This window comes from Theropithecus gelada, chromosome 5, assembly GCF_003255815.1.
Source record: "Theropithecus gelada isolate Dixy chromosome 5, Tgel_1.0, whole genome shotgun sequence".
Classification (NCBI taxonomy): Eukaryota; Metazoa; Chordata; class Mammalia; order Primates; family Cercopithecidae; genus Theropithecus; species Theropithecus gelada.
This window is the reverse complement of record NC_037672.1, coordinates 43,480,618-43,499,304: the sequence shown is the minus strand read 5'-3', so window position 1 is coordinate 43,499,304 and position 18,687 is coordinate 43,480,618. Positions and strand designations below refer to the sequence as shown.

Below are 18,687 nucleotides of genomic sequence, written 5' to 3'. Positions count from 1 at the left end.
AATGAATAAATCGAGTAAATTTCCTCTCGGGCTCTGTCTCTCCCTCTGTAAACATTTATTAAGCATCTACTATAAAACTAAATATTGTAAAAGCGTCGGAAGGAAACAGTCGTTACACTCCTTTATTATTGTGAACTGAAATCAGATTTCAGAGTTTTAAAATTTTTTCAACAATATTCAGTGCATGCAGTCGTAAAATTTGATTCTAAGACAGGTGCGCGCATTTAGCCCTTCACTTAAACTGTGTCATAAAGCCACTTCAAGAGATTCATCTTCCCACCCTCACCTAATCTTTTTGCAATCACTGCTCGGAAGCCAAATTAGGAGCCTGACATCTTTGCTATAATCAAAACCTATTCTCCCCTCTCCGCTCCTCCACTCCTTACCTTAATGAGAGTGTAAAAAACTAGTTTTACTGGGGACGGAGGCAAGGAAGAAAGGAAGAGAAGGAAAGGAGGGAGGAAAGGGGGTGGGCATGGACCCAAGGAGGGAGTGAAATGAACGAAGGAGAGCGCTGTCTTTTTTTTCTCGCGTTTGCTCTAGGCGCTCCCTGCCTGCCTCTCCCAGCTGGCCGCCGAGCGGCACCTCTCGCAGGCTCGACCCTCGGTCCCGCCCCCTAGCGTCGGAGCCCGGGAGCCGCGGCAGGAGCCTATCTCTTTAAATGACAGCTGAGGCTCGGGTCCCAGTCCGGGGCTTGACGTCAGTGCCTCCTCCCGGGCTGCCAGGAGTAGTTAGCGCCACCGTCGGCGCTCCGGCCTCGCGGCGCGCTAGCAGGCTGCCGGGGCGGCGAGTTTTCTTTGCTTCGGCCCCTCCTCCCACCCTCCCCGCGGAGAGCCGAGCAGCAGTCCTAGAGCCTCTCGCAAGTCTCTCTCACACTTCCCCGCCTTCGCCCCAAAGGAGCAGCCGCTCCTTCTTGCCTCTCCACTGCCGCCGCCGCACCGGCGGAGCTCCTCTCCCGCGCGTCTCTCTTCTGATGGAGCTTGGGCGCCGCCGACCCCGCAGCTGCCCCGAGCCTTGAGCCGGGCTGCCCCGGCCGGAGGAACGCGCCGCCCTGCCCGAGGGCGCAGAGAACACCCGGAGGGCTGGGGCGCAGGCTCTGGGAACGAGAAAGTGCAGCTCTCTCGGGTCACTGGGCCGGCGGCGGGGGGACTATGGCTCTGAAGGACACGGGCAGCGGCGGCAGCACCATCCTGCCCATTAGCGAGATGGTCTCCTCGTCCAGCTCGCCTGGCGCGTCGGCCGCCGCCGCCCCGGGGCCCTGCGCACCCTCGCCGTTCCCCGAAGTAGTGGAGCTGAATGTGGGCGGCCAGGTCTATGTGACCAAGCACTCGACGCTGCTCAGCGTCCCGGACAGCACTTTGGCCAGCATGTTCTCGCCCTCTAGTCCCCGTGGCGGCGCCCGGCGCCGGGGCGAGCTGCCCAGGGACAGCCGGGCGCGCTTCTTCATCGACCGGGACGGCTTCCTTTTCAGGTATGTGCTGGATTATCTGCGGGACAAGCAGCTCGCGCTGCCGGAGCACTTCCCCGAGAAGGAGCGGCTCCTGCGCGAGGCCGAGTATTTCCAGCTCACCGACTTGGTCAAGCTGCTGTCGCCCAAGGTCATCAAGCAGAACTCGCTCAACGACGAGGGCTGCCAAAGCGACCTGGAGGACAACGTCTCGCAGGGTAGCAGCGACGCGTTGCTGCTGCGCGGGGCGGCGGCCGCCGTGCCCTCGGGCCCGGGAGTGCACGGTGGTGGCGGCGGCAGCGGCGCGCCGGACAAGCGCTCGGGCTTCCTCACGCTGGGCTACCGGGGCTCCTACACCACCGTGCGCGACAACCAGGCCGACGCCAAGTTCCGGCGCGTGGCGCGCATCATGGTGTGCGGGCGCATCGCGCTGGCCAAGGAGGTTTTCGGGGACACGCTCAACGAGAGCCGCGACCCCGACCGGCAGCCGGAGAAGTACACGTCCCGCTTCTACCTCAAGTTCACCTACTTGGAGCAGGCCTTTGATCGCCTGTCCGAGGCCGGCTTCCACATGGTGGCGTGTAACTCCTCGGGCACCGCCGCCTTCGTCAACCAGTACCGCGACGACAAGATCTGGAGCAGCTACACCGAGTACATTTTCTTCCGTAAGTTCGCAGCCCAGGCGTTTCCCCGCACCCCTCGCCCCCTGCTGACCTGCGGCGGGTTTGAGCCCCGCTGGAGGCCCGGCAGGGGTGTCCGGGCCAGGAGCTGGTTAACTCCTTATAGAGAGCGGCCCTCCCTGCACGACTCCCTTTTGCAGTAGACACGATTTACATTTCGCCCCTTCGGATATTTCCGTCTCTACTCCCCCTTTCTAGAACTCAGTAGCACCCAGCTCCCAGCTGTCTTACTTGCTGAACTTTATTGATCTTGCCTTCTCGACCCAGCCCGCTCCCGGATGCTAGGGGCTCCTCTGTTTCGGAGGACAGGGTGGGAGAGACTGGGGCACAGGGCAGGGTGCATAGACCCTCCTCCACCTCTTTGCTTTCGTAGGACTGCTGGGGGTCATTTCATGTGGCCCTCAGAGGGCAGGATGCCATCACAAGGCGTCGCCGCGCACCGCCTGGATCACCTGCTGTTGGTACAGCTGCCGCGCGGTAGCCTCCAGTTACTGGTGGTTTTCTAGAGGGCAGGCGAGAAGCGATGAAGGTGCCCCCAGAGCCCCTTGAGGGGGCGGGGGCATGAGAGCGGCTGTAGGGAAAGGGGACTCCTTGACAATGGAAACCCAGATTTCCCCGCGTCGGTTATCTCCAGTCTGATTGCCCAGTGTTTGGGACAGGGGAGGGCGGAAGGAATTAGAAACTTTGGATGTCTGAGTGCTCTTAGGGTTGGAGATTAGGAAGGGGTGAGGGTGGAGGGGGGGAAGGAGTTGGGGAGGATGGGGAAGAGAGAGAGAGAATGATTGTGTTTCCTTCTCCAGCGCAAAAGCGGGGGTTGAGCCCACTTTCTCAGAATGAATAAATAGAGCGATTTTCTGAATTGTGAGAGTGAGGGAATAGATTTGGGAAAGCATCCGGGGTGCGTTTTGCAGTGCGGTTCGGGAGCTGGCTATGTGGAGTTCAAGACCTCTACCAAATACCACAATCTGAAGCTGCACTGGGAATTGGGAGTGGGGTGGGGCTCTGGTGGGCACAATTCTCAGTGGCGTTTATAAAGTGAAAAGACAACGACTAGAGAGCGATTTGGACAAACGAAAAGCCAGCAGGGATGGCAGCAGGAACATTATTTGGCAAACGTTTTTCCTTTGGCCAGGCACAAGTTAAAACTTACCTGTCGCGTTGGGAGAGTAGCCTTGAAATCCTGTGATGGAAATAGACCAGCTTAAAGTGTATTTATTTATTTTGGTAATTCAGTCACTACAGTAATTGGGTACTGAACAATTTTCTAGACTTTATTTTGACTGGAGAAGTGGAAGGGACTTCTCCTTGCACAGGTGCAAGCTTAACTGGAAGGTTGGCTTAGTGTTTGTATATTCTGGGAACCTTGGAAGTTGAGTGACAAACCACAGCACACAGGTTCTCAGAGGTAGACTGCTTTTTAGAAAGTAATGCTGGGTTTCTTGAGACAACAGTTCCAACAGAGAAGCAAATGAAGAGTCTGTCCACTGAATTGGTAGCTAAAAAACTGTCTTAATTATATCAAAGTATTACTTGTTACACAATAAAAAGATTAATGATCAGAAAAGCCACCCAAGGGAAGATATTTCATTGCTTGTATAAAATGGACACCTCTTAAATATATATTAAGTAATTAAGCATTTTAGCACCATTTTATTCCTTATCATTGTGACCTTTATCAACAACTTTTTAGATTTTAAACGATTTAAGTCATTTCAGCGTAGATTTCCAGGCATTTCAGAAAATGAGGTAAAATGAACTTTCGCCTTCCTTGTAGTTAGTGTTTCCTGTTAGAGAAGATATAAGCATGAATGTTCCGCACAGTTTTCTGAAATTTTGAAAATCTTTCTTGGTTTTGGTTTTTCTTATTCCTTTAGAAAGATGTGGATATGAGAATGATCATGACTTTGATTATGAAGAGATAATACAAGTTATCTCTACATTAGGGAAAAAGTGCCCTTAGTATACTGAAACTGGAAACTTAGCTAATTTAACTAATGAGGTAAATTTGAGAGATATTTGAAATTCAGGATCTGTTTCACTTCTAAAGCTACAGAAGTGTTAAATAAAATATTCATATTATGAATAACTACTTTCAGAGTACTCATATTATTAATGACCTCTGAAATTCATTCATAAAAGTCCCAGAAATCTAAGGAGACAACCTATTTTGGGAGAAAATATGCAAATTCCAGATAAAGTATTGTTCTTTTGAAGTGGTAAGCTAGTCATTGATCAACAAAATGGAGTTGTCATTTTAAATTTTAGATGTAAAATTTGTCTTGAATATTAGAATACATATATTTATTTTATGTTTTTTACAGCTTTCATTATATTTTTACACGTTATTTTGAATGGGTTCCTTTTAATATTTGGTGAATGAAAATACACTGTAAAATGTTTGTATTTCCATCCTTTTCAGTTTAGTTGATGACAAAATATATTTATCTTATTTGGCAAGTTTCTGTTTAAAAAGGTTATCAGTATTATTCATTAGAGCAAAATTACTGGATGACCTTGTTTGTCCACTTATGTTTTAGATGCAGAAAATAACCTTAATAACTTTTAATTTCCCCCTTTGACACTCTGTTTTTCAGCAAATATTTATTTGTTGTGTGACATTTATTTAGTGTATAACAAGTATCAGTCGCTTTAACACCTTTTAAAATCTGGGTTACATGTGAACTTAGTAGTTGATACTGTTGTAGTTTACACACTTGAGCATCAATTTTAATTCCCCACCAACCCCGCCACGCCCACCACACCTGAGTTTCTGCAGTAGAGGGGAAGAAAGTGGCAAATGGTCCAGTAATCCCAGATGTTGCTGTTTTCCAAATGTGTGATCTTGGTTAAATTATTTACTTGTTCTCTGTCTTAGTTTCGTCATCTGTATTACAGGAGTTATCACAGTACCAGTTTTATAGGATTTGAGAATATACATGTAGTACTTAGACTAGTGCCTGACTCATAATAAAAGCTTAACAAATGTTAGCTATTACTATTGTGAGTAGCGTGTTACCGTCTTTATTGTTCTTGTGAACATTAAATTTTAATTTTGTTTTATAGTAAGTATAATTTAATTGTAAAGTTAATGGAAAATTATTTTGCAATTAAATGATAGCATACTATACTTTCAGAATTATGAAATAACCAATTAAATTACTAATTTCTTTCCTTGAATTTCAATTTGAATATTTCAGGCCAAGTCACCGAATGTTGCTAATCATATTCCAATTGGTTTTTCTGGATTGACTCCAACAGAACCCATTTCCGATTCAGGGCCAAGAAGTGTTTTAGCACTAGGACTTGAAACTTTGGCAATATATTCTGATAAATATTGAGCTAGATTCATATCTCTTTAAGTGCTTGTATCCAAGTCATTGGGTTTTTATGCTCAAGGTTATATACAGGCTATTAAACTTTAATATCAGCTTCATTTGGCTACATGAACACTTATATCTGTTCTCAGTCTTAACTCATTATTTATCGAGTGTTTTTAGTACACTGCAACATATACTGGTGCTATTAAATTCTATATTCTTCTTCTAATACTGAAGATGGATTGTCCTTTCTTGGGGGAAAAACAGTGATTTATTGTGCTTTCTGTTTTGGGGGGATGTCTGGTGAGTGTCATTTTGGCTGCCTTTAGCAGTATCTGGGAGACAATAAAAAGACATTTTATGTTGGCCATGAATTATATAGAATATAGATAACGTGCTTGGAATGTGACAGGTTGATTATCCTTAGAAAAAAACTAGTTTTATATGTTTTCTTTCTTTCTCATAATCAGTGAGTTTGCAGAAAAGGTAGTGCTGATATATTGCTCTTCTCTTCTAGTAGTGCTTCAAGTTTTGAACTCCATAGTTTGGTTGAGCAGTCTGTGTGTGAATGTATACCTTTCACTAGGTTGTACTTGATATTCTTTATGTTTGGTATATCTTTTGTTTGTTTGTTTGTTTGATACATGACAATGCCAGATCTAGGAATTAATGCTGTTACTGAACTGGGCTGTGAAATGTAATTTGTCTTAATGGATTTTTATATCCACTCTTTCAGATTCATTCTGTTTATTTCACTGTGTTGAGTTGAAGAAAGCTAGTTGAGTTGAAAATACTCAAACGGCTATTCAATCTTGTGCTAGCATGTTGCTGAATTTAAGAGCTTTCTAAGAAACATCTTAAAAATCATTCTGTTTAGGTGAATACCATTAAAATTGCATCTTTTATGAGTCCAAAAATACTTCTTTGATTGCCAAACATCATTTGATGGAAGTTAATTTTGTTAACCACAATTGTAAAAGTTGATTCTTTTTCTCCTGAGTTACTACTTAGTTTTACAATGACAGTGTGAAAATTTTCTCTGTATTCACATGGCTGAATGACTTTTGAATTACTGAGGAATAAACAAAAGGAGAGGATAACTTTTTAAAACATCAAGATTCTGATTTAATGCAACTAGTTCCACTAATAAAGCAGATAAAATGACAAAAATCTTGGAGTGCAAAAAGTTTAGAGGCTGTGCTATGACGCTGATTGTTGTTTGATGACATTGAACTTTTATATCTGGCATAGTTCTGTCTTTGAACTTATCTTTTTTTATATTGCTATGGCTTTGGCTTTCCCTGTCACCCTTTTCAGCTTTGTGTGAGTCAATCTTTATGCAGATAATGAAGCTGAAAAATTAAGTGGCTACAAGCTTTATTTGACAAGTTCTTGTAGCTGAGGATGCTAGGACTTGCAATTTGTGTGTGTGTGTGTGTGTGTGTGTGTGTGTATACCTTAGTTAAGAAGAAAAAACCTCTTTGGAAAAAAGAAATATGTATAAAACCAGTATTTAATTATTATCTATTCTACTGTCATAAATTATTAGCTGGAATTTGTTTAAAAATCCGAAAAATGATTGCTTGTCATTTAAAAGTCACCCTTTTTATACTTAATAAATTTTTTAATTTTTAATGTTTTGGTACAGAATCTCGCTCTGTCACCCAGGCTGGAGTGCAGTGGTGTGACTCAACTCACTGCAACCTCCACCTCCCAGGTTCAAGTAATTCTCCTGCCTCAGTCTCTTAAGTAACTGGGATTACAGGCACCTGCCACCATGCTCAGCTAATTTTTGTATTTTTAGTAGAGATGGGGTTTCATCATGTTGGCCAGGCTGGTCTTGAACTCCTGACCTCAGGTGATCCACCTGCCTAGGCCTCCCAAAGTGCTGGGATTACAGGCATGAGCCACTGTGCCCGGTCATAATTTTATATGCAGTTCATTGATAGTCTATATTTTCAGATTGCTAAGAGGGTACATTTCAAATGTTCTCATTACAAAAAATAAGATTAAATAATTTTAAAATCATAAAAGTAGCACATGTAGTTTTAGGGACCTCTGTTAAAACAAAAAGTGTAGTTTTAATCAGCACCACTAGTAAATATCAATAAAATCTTGATTCATTTCCTTCCAGTCTTTTTTCTATGTACACGTAGATAAAAAGACATATTTTTAAAAAGTCATGGTCATACTATATAGGTGGTTTATATACTGTCCTTTTTTGGTTTATTTGGTTTTATACATTTAATAAGTTTACACATTTAATGAAATTTCCCCCATGACATTAAAATTTTTATTGACATCTTAACAAAAGTACAATACATATACATTGCCACAGTTTTATAAATATTGATATTGAATACTTTGTAAGCTCAGAAAAAAATTTGATTATTTCAAGATACAGAATCTGTTAAAAAAATTTACCATCACATTTATTATCACCTAATTTTATGGTAAATGTTTTGCATACATTACTTTATTTATTTATTTATTTATTTATTTATATTATACTTTAAGTTCTAGGGTACATGTGCACAATGTGCAGGTTTATTATATATGTATATATGAGCCATGTTGGTGTGCTGCACCCATTAACTCGTCATTTACATTAGGTATATCTCCTAATGCTATCCCTCCCCCTCCCCCCTCCCCACAATAGGACCCCGTGTGTGATGTTCCCCTTCCTTTGTCCCAGTGATCTCACTGTTCAATTCCCACCTATGAGTGAGAACATACAGTATTTGGTTTTCTGTTCTTGCGATAGTTTGCTGAGATTGATGGTTTCCAGCCGCATCCAGGTCCCTACAAAGGACACGAACTCATCCTTTTTTATGGCTGCATAGTATTCCATGGTGTATATGTGCCACATTTTCTTAATCCAGTCTGTCACTGATGCACATTTGGGTTGATTCCAAGTCTTTGCTATTGTGAATAGTGCCGCAATAAACATACGTGTGCATGTATCTTTATAGCAGCATGACTTATAATCCTTTGGGTATATCCCCAGTAATGGGATGACTAGGTTGAATGATATTTCTAGTTCTAGATCCTTGAGGAATCACCACACTGTTTTCCACAATGGTTGAGCTAGTTTACAGAAATAGGAACACTTTAATACTGTTGGTGGGACTGTATACTTTGTTTATTTCTTATAACATTCCTTGAGCTTGACATTAGTTCCCTAATAGTTCAATTAGAAAACTATGATTTAGAACATTAAGTAACATCCCTGGTTCTTAGAGCTTGTATAGGGCTGAGGATTTGAATAGTTCTGTCTTATGTCAAAGCCCTTACTCTTAAAACATTGAAAAATACTGCCTGTTTCCTGCAGTCAATTTGACAAATATATTTTGGTGTCTACTAAGTACTTAGAACTTCTATTTATAAGCAAAAAAGTGTGGTGTAAAATGTATATGAGTGAACTCAAAATTTTAAAATTTATGTTAAATTTTCATAGAAATATAGTAAATAGTCTTTACTTGCTAGAAGGGTTATTTTATGGATTAATGCTACTGTATTCATAAATATTTTTATAATTAAAGAAAATAAAACATTTGACTCAATTTAACACTTTTTTGGGGGGTAACCAAGTTATAGGTTTGATAAACCAGTAATACCTGTAGGCTCGATAAAGTTACTTACATTTAAAGTGCATTTTTTTTTTAATAGTATGAGGCTGAAGCACCAGAGGTTTTGCGAGGACTCACCTAAAGATCAGAATAATTTTATTTATAAGATTTCAAAGTCATTCCAACAAGTAAATTAGTTACTTTATAATTTGTAGGTATAATGGGAAATATAGGTGTCATCTGTCTATCAGCTATATACATCTCATTATTAGTTTCTGTTAATGATGCCAGTTTCTGATTAGTGTCTGATTCTCATACAAATTTAGTTGTATTTTGCTTTTTTAACAAATGAAAATATATGAAGTATTCTATGCTGAGTGTATATCATTTATAAGTTTATTCCCTGACCTGTTGGCTTTTCAGTGTACCCCTTGGCACTGTAGCCATGTAATGCTAAGTGAAGCCCTGCTGTAGAATCCTTCACACTTCTTTTCCTGGTGCACTAGGATAGGTCCCTCATTGTGTTTCCTACAATATGTAATGATCTTTTCGCATGTTGATCTTCTACAGTAGCTTTCTCTCTCTGTGCCTGAGAGTGGTGTTCTCAGCCCCTCAGGGCAGAGGCTAAGGCCACATTAAGAACTTAAAAAAATGTTTTCTGAATGAAAGTGTGAATTAAGGAATGAACTAGAGATGTTGGAATTTCCATTAGGTTGTCACTGAATTTGAGGTTTAGTTTCACTTCAACTTTAAAGTGCATTTATGGAACAACTACCAGGCTAAAGCGTGGGTAAATCACACAAATATGAATAAGACAGAGACCTTGTGTTTAAGGTGATCACAATAAACTTTATATCATTGTGAATTATGTTATAGAGAGGTTATTTAGTATGTTAACAAGAGGGCAAAAAGCAGGAGTAATGACATGAGAAGTGTTACATAAGCACCTATACGAAATGAAAATAAGTAAAATGTTAACTAAAATATGGGACAGATTAAAATAATGTTATAAATGAAGTTGTTAGATTTGTAAATACACACATGCACGTGCACACGCACACTTCTTTATATTTAATTATTGGTGGAAGCTGGGTGTGGTGGCTCACACCTGTAATCCTAGCACTTTGGGAGGCCAAGGTGGGTGGATCACCTGAGGACGGGAGTTCGAGACCAGCCTGGCCAACATGGAAAATCCCATCTCTACTAAAAATGCAAAAAATTAACTGGGCGTCATGGCGGACACCTGTAATCCCAGCTACTTGGGAGGCTGAGGCAGGAGAATTGCTTGAACCCGGGAGGCAGAGGTTGCAGTGAGCTAAGATCGCACCATTGCACTCCAGCCTGGGTGACAGAATGTGACTCTGTCAAAAAATAAATAAATAAATAAATAAATAAATAAATAAATGGTGGAATAGAAATTGTGAGGGATCAAAAATTAAGTGACTTCATTAGTTTAGAGTGTTGGACAGATGTTCCATACTCCAAGCCTACCTACAACCACAGGTAGTGTTGAGTATTTGCTTTAAAAAAAATCTTAGATGCAAAGAGAATATTGCCTCCTGACATAGGCTTTATTGTAGAAATTAAATATAGGAAGTATCTGAGAATACTGATAAAGTATCTGTAAAAGTGAGGATCCAGTCAATTCTATCTTGTAATCTTGATTCATTTTTAAAAAGGCATCTTAAAATGTACTTAACAGGTATTACTGTTTAATAATCAATATTAAAATATTAGTGTTACTTATGTTTCTTTACCTTGTGTCAAAGTAGTTAATAAAAATAAACCAACTTTGCTGGTAATAACAACAGACAGCTTCATGATTCCTAATTGGATACTTATTAGTGTGTCCAATTATAATATACAATAATATAATTACTATACAACAATATAATACAATAATATTCTGTGCTTATTCAACATTAAACTTAGTTAAATGTATGTTCAACAGTTAACTTAGAATATTATTTCTACCGTATTGTAACCAGTCTCCCTCCCATCAAACCCTGCTTTTATAGGGGAAAAAAGCAAATAATATGGAATATTAAAGCATATGGAATAAAAAGCAAATAAACTGGAAGAAACTAATATAATAAAGAAGTATCGGCCGGGCGCGGTGGCTCAAGCCTGTAATCCCAGCACTTTGGGAGGCCGAGACGGGCGGATCACAAGGTCAGGAGATCGAGACCATCCTGGCTAACCCGGTGAAACCCCGTCTCTACTAAAAAATACAAAAAACTAGCCGGGCGAGGTGGCGGGCGCCTGTAGTCCCAGCTACTCTGGAGGCTGAGGCAGGAGAATGGCGTGAACCCGGGAGGCGGAGCTTGCAGTGAGCTGAGATCCGGCCACTGCACTCCAGCCTGGGCGACAGAGCGAGACTCCGTCTCAAAAAAAAAAAAAAAAGAAGTATGTAGTATTGACTTAATATCACCAGAATAGTGAATGATTTAACCACTCAGTTTTATTATTTTGGTTGATTTCACCAGTTACTGTATCAAAAACCTTGAGAATAGGATTCATATTATATTGCTCTTTCTTATCATTTGGCATAATTAGGTGTGCTTTCTAATTTTTGGCATAAGTAAAATAAGGAGAGTAGTACTGTGTTTATGGAGTAACAATGCCAGAATCTGTTGGCCTCTACTTCTAAGAGGTGAGTAGTTGAACACAATGAATGTTTTAATTCTTCTAAATCAGATTCCTTGAAAAATTTTGTCTCTAGCTTTGAGATCTTGGGAAAATAATTTCATGCTCCCTCCTGAAGGGAAAGTGAGAAAAACAATCATATTCACTTGAAAGCTTTGTTATGAGGATCAAATAAAGCAATCCATACTTAGAATGGTATCAGGCACAAATGGTATCAGGGACAAATTAAAAGCTCAATACATGTTAGCCTTTGCCATTTATTAATTTAAGGACCTCAGAATAATACACAGGCAATCCCATTTCTTTACAATAATTCTCAGTACCAGATTTCTTCTCTTTTTCTTTTTAAGGAAGTTGAAAGCAACCCCTATCTAAAAGCTGCCCTGAAAAGGTCCTGTTATCATTAATGAGTTCTTTTTAAAATTATTGACCTGCTAAGTATAAAATAAATTGTAACTTATTTTTAAAATAAGTCTATTCTAGTTGTTTTTTCATTGATTAGGTGGAAAAAATTTACTCTTCCAGGTCGACTGCTGGTCACTGGTTAATTATGACACAATTAAAAATAATACTTGTAGTCAATAGAAATTGTCTCAAACTCTGGGACAAAGCACTTCTTAATCATAATCTTTATTTATATTTCTGATGAGGGCTTTTAGTTTGCATTTTCAACAGTTTTACACAAAATAACAAATTGTCACAGAGCCAGTTGGGCTCAAACACTGCCCAAAGTCTAGGCATTTGGCCAAAATTTCAGGCTAGATTTTGGATTCAAATACATATCTTCACAACTTTAAGAAAACTATGTTAGCTGTCAACTCAATCAGCTCTTATTGAAACCACTCTGACATATTTTCAATATAAGTTTTCTAGTTGCTTAAGTCCAGGTATTTGAATAAAGCAGAGAGATCTGAGGCAGGTACTGGCAGACATTCAGAAATAATTCTCTAATGTTCTGATCTCTTTTCTTCTGGTTGGTGAGTCTGCACCTAGCATGTCTCCTTGCAGGTGGATAATAAGGATTCGTACATATGATTCCAAAGTGACTTTTGCTTTTGATAAGAAAAGTTACTACAGTGGCAGCTTTATAGTGACTGGTGGGAGGTAGCAGGTGTGGTGGTTGCAAATTATTGGTGTCATTTATATGGTGGTTTTGGGGATGAATCCTTCAATGGTGATTCTAATTTAGAGTAAAAAAGAGATTTAGCGATCAGAGTCCTTGGGCTATATTCTTAATCTTCATTACTATGTAGATTTATTTTATTTTGTGGTTCTTTACTTTTCTATACTTCAGTTCTTCAGAGAGAAAATGGTAGAAATTGATCGTCTTTTTCACCTAATCTCCACATAATGCCATAAGTATTGCGTGCCAAGTAATCTGTGCTAAATGAAATAGAGTATTTGTCCTTACTTTAGTGTGTCAGGCTGTCATTTCCTTTAAAAATGTGTTGAGTATATTGCTATTAACAAAACATTTACTGAGGTGAAACACCTTTTCATGCTCTATTTCATTTAACGATTTTCAAAAAAATCAGAAACATAAAATCTACAAACTGAGGGAAATCCAGATTAGATTAAGTTTAAGGTACTGAATCATATCTCTTCTTCAGTTCATTTATATTTATTCATGTATTCATTAACCAGTATTATAAACTAAGCAGCCTCTTAGATATTGAAGGTGTGGTAGTAAACAGTAGTGAACATATTTCCTACCTTTCGTGACTGGGACCATGACACTTGTAGGATATCTGCTTTCTCTGACTTTAGATTGCACATGGTAGGTGAATGGCATGCTGAATAGATACATAACATACAGATTGTGAGGCTCTGTGTGATGGCTAAAGCTCATGGCTGAAGAGTATCTCCTACTAACTTCTGACCACAAAGTCTAGGCATGAGGATGTGTTTGTGTGTGTGTGGACACACATACAAATATGTTTTGGGAGAACATCAGTATGACTTTGCAACTACTACTGGCTATTAAAAACATTTGCCCTCTGAACTGTGATTGAATAGTGACCAATTTATATTAGAAATGAGACATAGTTAACATTGATCCTTTGCTAAAAATGGCCTATTTAGAGAAAAATGGAGTATTTTGAAAGTGATAATCTTTCTGGCCTCTGTATTATACCTGACTCCTTTTCTGAGAAATTTTACCATGCGCAGAAATGTAAAATCTCTTCAAAAGTCCAGATTTTGCCATATTTCTTATAAACATTGCCTATTTCCTGTGAAGAAATCCTGAAGTCAAATTAAAATGAAGACATCTCCTGGTTACCATTGACAAATATTCTATATTTGTGATTAAATTAGAATTTGAAATGGTTTTGGTGTATTCCTTTTTATTTCAGTCAAGTGGACCTGTGATGGGTGATTTAGCATGCTTCATAGACAGTGGGAGAAAGATAATTGCTATGTAATAGATGATATGGACCTTGTTAACAATGGTTAATGCTGCTAGCAAATGGCACCAAAAATAAATGTTCTAGGAATCTCAGCATGAAAGTTGCTATAGCTTAGTGTAATAATTTACTTTTCTTCTACTGGACTAATGTGTTTCTAAAGCATGAAAGAATCATTTTGATACTTCAGTTTTTACTTACTGTTTTAGCATGTTTAGATTGTGAAATAAACTTTCAAGATGTCTGTTTTATAGCTGCCACTCTCAAGCCATGTTTATCATAATTATACTTTGTTATTTAGCATTCATACTGTGAAACTCAGTAATATCCAGTGTTCGGTTAACCTAAAATAAAAAAAAAGGAGAAAAAAGATTTACCCCATAGTTTTAGTATAATCACCCGAGTCTAGGGACTAATGGTTATATTTTTTGTTAAATTGCATGCAATATTTTATGCATCAAATTATGTTCTCCCCCCAAAATATTTTGAAGTCCTAGCCCTGCCTCCCCACCACCTCAGAATATGACCTTTTTCGGAAGCACTGCTTTACAGAGGGAATCAAGTTAAAATGCAGTCATTAGGGTACGCCCTAATTTAATATGACTAGTATCTTATCAAAAGGGGGAATTTGTACTCAGGATAGAGACAGACATGCACACACACACAGGGAGAACACCATGTGAACATGAGGGTAGAGGTAGAAGTGATGTTTCTACAGGAATGATGTTTCCTATACAGGTAATGTTTCAGGAATGCTAAAAATTGCTAGCAATCCACCAGAATCTAGGAGAGAAGCATGGAACAGATTTCCCCTCATGGCTCTCAGGAGGAATCAACCTTGCTAACACCTTGATCGTGTACTCCCAGCCTTCAGAACTTTGAGATAATACATTTCTGTTGTTGCAACCACCCAGTTTATGGTACTTATAGTGTTATAACAGCCCTAGCAAACTGCTATGGTAGTTTTCAAAGTCTTTATCTTGTAAAAAATCTGGGAAAAGCTTGAACAGGCAATGTTTTTCAAGTTCCCTCTATTTTTCAGAGGTCTTAGTTACAGACAACAAACTTCACTCTTGCTAGTTTAGGCTGGGAAGGATTTATTAAGTATAATGTATTGCTCACAGATTGACTGGGAGGGCTGAGCTTCCAGGAATGATTTGCAACCACATCCTAGAATAGGACTACCAAGGGACTTACTGTCCTGCAAGGACCTGGGAGCTCAGAATCAGGAAGCCAGGTGCAGCTACAGGATCTAGCTCCACCATCTGTGCCATCATCCATGCCAGTTAAAGTAAGATCATCAACTTACTTCCTGTTTCGCCTTATGCCTCAGTTTACCAGAGTGGTTGTAGAAACCGAATCACTTATGGAACCCAGGTCACAAGAGGGTGTAGAAAATATAGCTTTTAAAACAAAACAATAGCAACAAATTTTCATAGAACACTGTCATCATTGGTCTGTGAAAAGACTTATTATTGAAGTTTAAACTGTTTGATCTCTACCACTTCATCTCCCATAGGTAACCAGTCTAATATATTGAATGCAGATCCTTATGTTTATATGTGTTCTTGGACAATGAGTATTCTGTTTTGTCTCGCTTATGTTTTTAATTTATATATATATGATATCTCTCTCATTAGTGCTTTCTTTTTAAGAGCACTTCATTTTCATGTGCCTATCTAAGCTAATTGGTTTGTTCTAAGGGTGGAACGTTACTTCCTAGTGTGTATTTTACCTAACTAAACTCTTCCCTGCTGATCTGTACTCAGGTTGCCTTCAGTCTGATCATGGTCACATCCAGTGTGGACCTGTGTGAGAATTCTTTAGGCAAGGAATTGCTGGGACACTGGGTATGCTTATATGTCATTTGACTAAATATTGTCAGATTGCTGTACAAATGAGCGCACGTCTACATTCCTAGCAGCAGTACATGAGGATTTTATCATTTCCACTTCCTTGCCAACACTTTGCAAAATTCAGTTTTCTAATTGTTGCAAGAGTAAAGTGAAATGTGATATTTTATTGTTGATTTAAATTTCATTGTTCTAATTACTCATGATGGGAATGTAGTTTTTAAAAGCTCTCCAGTCTTTTTAAATTAAAAAGGTAGAAAGATTTTGAGTGAGCTGGCCGAAAGGGTCCACTACACTCTATCTCTTTGGATACTGATATGGTTTGGCTGTGTTCCCACCCAAATCTCATCTTGAATTGTAGCCCTCATAATTCCCATGTGTTGTGGGAGGGACTCTGTGGGAGGTAATTGAATCATGGTGACATGTCTTTCCCATGCTATTCTCATGATAGTGAATAAATCTCATGAGATCTGATGGTTTCATAAAGGGGAGTTTACCTGCCTAGACTCTCTTGCCTGCCGCCATGTAAGACGTGACCTAACTCCTCATTTGCCTTCTGCCATGATTGTGAGGCCTCCCCAGCCATGTGGAACTGTGAAGCTTCTTTCCTTTGTAAATTACCCAGTCTTAGGTATGTTTTTATTACCAGCATGAGAACAGACAAATACAGCTGCCTTCTTTCCCTATTAAAATTCTAACCACAGTAATAGTATTATCAACCCATGTTCCTACCTAATATGATGAAACTGCCCTTCGTGCAAATGAATATTTACTAACCTTCTCCAAAAAGGGAGACCCCCAAGCCTCATCAACCTGCCTTCCTCAAGCCTCATCAGCTAGCCTGCCATCTTTGGGCCATGTACAGTAAGTACATTGTATGAGGTCTGAATGTGATTACTTGTGAAATGGTCACCTGTGGGTATTATATTAATATATGTTACTTGCCCCCCAAAGCATTCAATAAATAATATTGAATAGGACCAAGATAGCTTCACTGAAAGCTTTTGTTCCTAGAATGGGAAAATGGGAAACTCACAGCAGCCACAGGTCAATAGCAAATCCTGCTGTGCAGACATAACAAGATTCCTTTTTCTGACAATAGAATACATTTTTTGTTAAATATGTCTGGCAGCCCTTAGTTCTACCATTGAGTAAAACTTTCTTGCCTATTGTTTGTCCTTCCTGGTTCCTTTCTTTGCCTTCTGGAAGATTCTTTTCTGTTAATTGTTCTTGGCCACCTCTCAAGGCACATTGGGCAGTGTATATTCTCCTTGCCTCTGCAGAAATACACAGCTCCTTTTCCAACTTGCAGGTATGGGACTTGTGAGTTGCTTGAAGGGTTAAATAACCCAGGCTATTTATATCCAATCTCGAAGTTTCTTTGATTAAAAAAAAAAATCTTTCAAAATCATTGTGCACTTCTGGACAGTTTCATGAGTGAATTAAGGGAAACAAAAATCTTGAGTAATGTAATATTTAGGGTTGAAGGCTCTTTATTTTATGGCCTCTGTGAATCGTTCATTTTCTCTTCTTAAATTAATGGTTTTGGAGGAAGGTGCCAGCTTTGTCAGCAGAGCAGTGGCCTTTGTGTGAAAGAGCACCAGTCGTACCTTTTGCTAAGGCTGCAGTTTTGTAGTCTTTACTTAGATGTTGTCATTTTTTTAAAGTTTATATTATGAAAATTTAAACATCGTGGAAAAAGAATTGTTTATAAAAACTCTCACATATGCACCTGCTACTTTCAACAATAACCAAAACATCACTTCATGTCTGTTTCTTTTTTGCTGAAGAACTTTAAACCCCAAATACTATGTAATTTCACCCCTACATACTTAAATATCTAAAAAATGCCTATTAAAAAACATATAACCACTATTCCATTATCAACCCTAGCAGGATAAATAATATTTTTTGGCAATATCGGATACATCATTCATAATCATATCTCCAAGATTGTCTCAAAAATATTTTATAGCCTTTTAAAAAATAAAGCTTAGGGCTATACATCGTATTTTTATGTCTTTTTTTCTGTTAATATGAGATAGTCTCTCTGCTTTGACTCTCACTCTGTCCATCTCAGTTTCTCTTTACATGTAATGCCATCAATTTGTTTACAGAAGGAGGTCTTGTTGAGCTGATTAATGTCCCCTGTTCTGAATATATGGCTGCTTGCTTTCTTGTAGTATCATTTAAATTGTTCTTCTGTACCGATATTTTCTGTAAGTGGACATTGACTCGACCTTGGCTATATTCAACTTCGTTTGTTTTTTGGCAAAACTATTTATAGGTGATTCTGTACTAATTTGCCCCACTAATCAGTTGATGTGAGTGGTGGCAGTCAAATCCCTCCATTGTAACTTTGCATCAAACATTTATTTGATAGTTGTATGATTGAATACAATTGCCTGGTTCAAGTATTACCATAAGGGATACAAAATTGTGGTTTTCTAATTTGTGTTTTCCGTATTTATTAGCTGGAATGTTGTAATGAAGAACTTTCTCTGAAGAACTGTTTAAAATACTGCTCACAGAGGAAAGGCAGGGCAAATGCTTAAGTATTTCTTTTTCATAGCCAGTTTTCACAGTGGGAGGACAACCGATCACCTATAGAAGCCTATCTCAATGGGATCAGGAAATTCGTTTGTAGCCACCTAACCTCCTTATGCTAGTATACAGCAGGCACATCTGCCATATCCTGCACACCTGGTGCTTCATTTGAATTTGGAAAGAATATCTGAAAGACTTGTAATTTTTATTGAAATACCTACAA

The 18,687-nt window shown here is 39.3% G+C and overlaps 1 protein-coding gene across 1 annotated transcript in view; it reads left to right on the top strand.

Annotated features, from left to right (window-relative positions):
- The first annotated feature begins 771 nt into the window (after window positions 1-771).
- Window positions 772-18,687, top strand: part of KCTD8 (potassium channel tetramerization domain containing 8) — a 288,163-nt gene continuing 270,247 nt past the window's right edge. Inside the window, exon 1 of the mRNA XM_025386059.1 lies at window positions 772-2,112. Within this exon, the coding sequence (XP_025241844.1) occupies window positions 1,152-2,112 (961 nt within the window). The 5' untranslated portion in view covers window positions 772-1,151. The remainder of the gene's footprint in view (window positions 2,113-18,687) is intronic.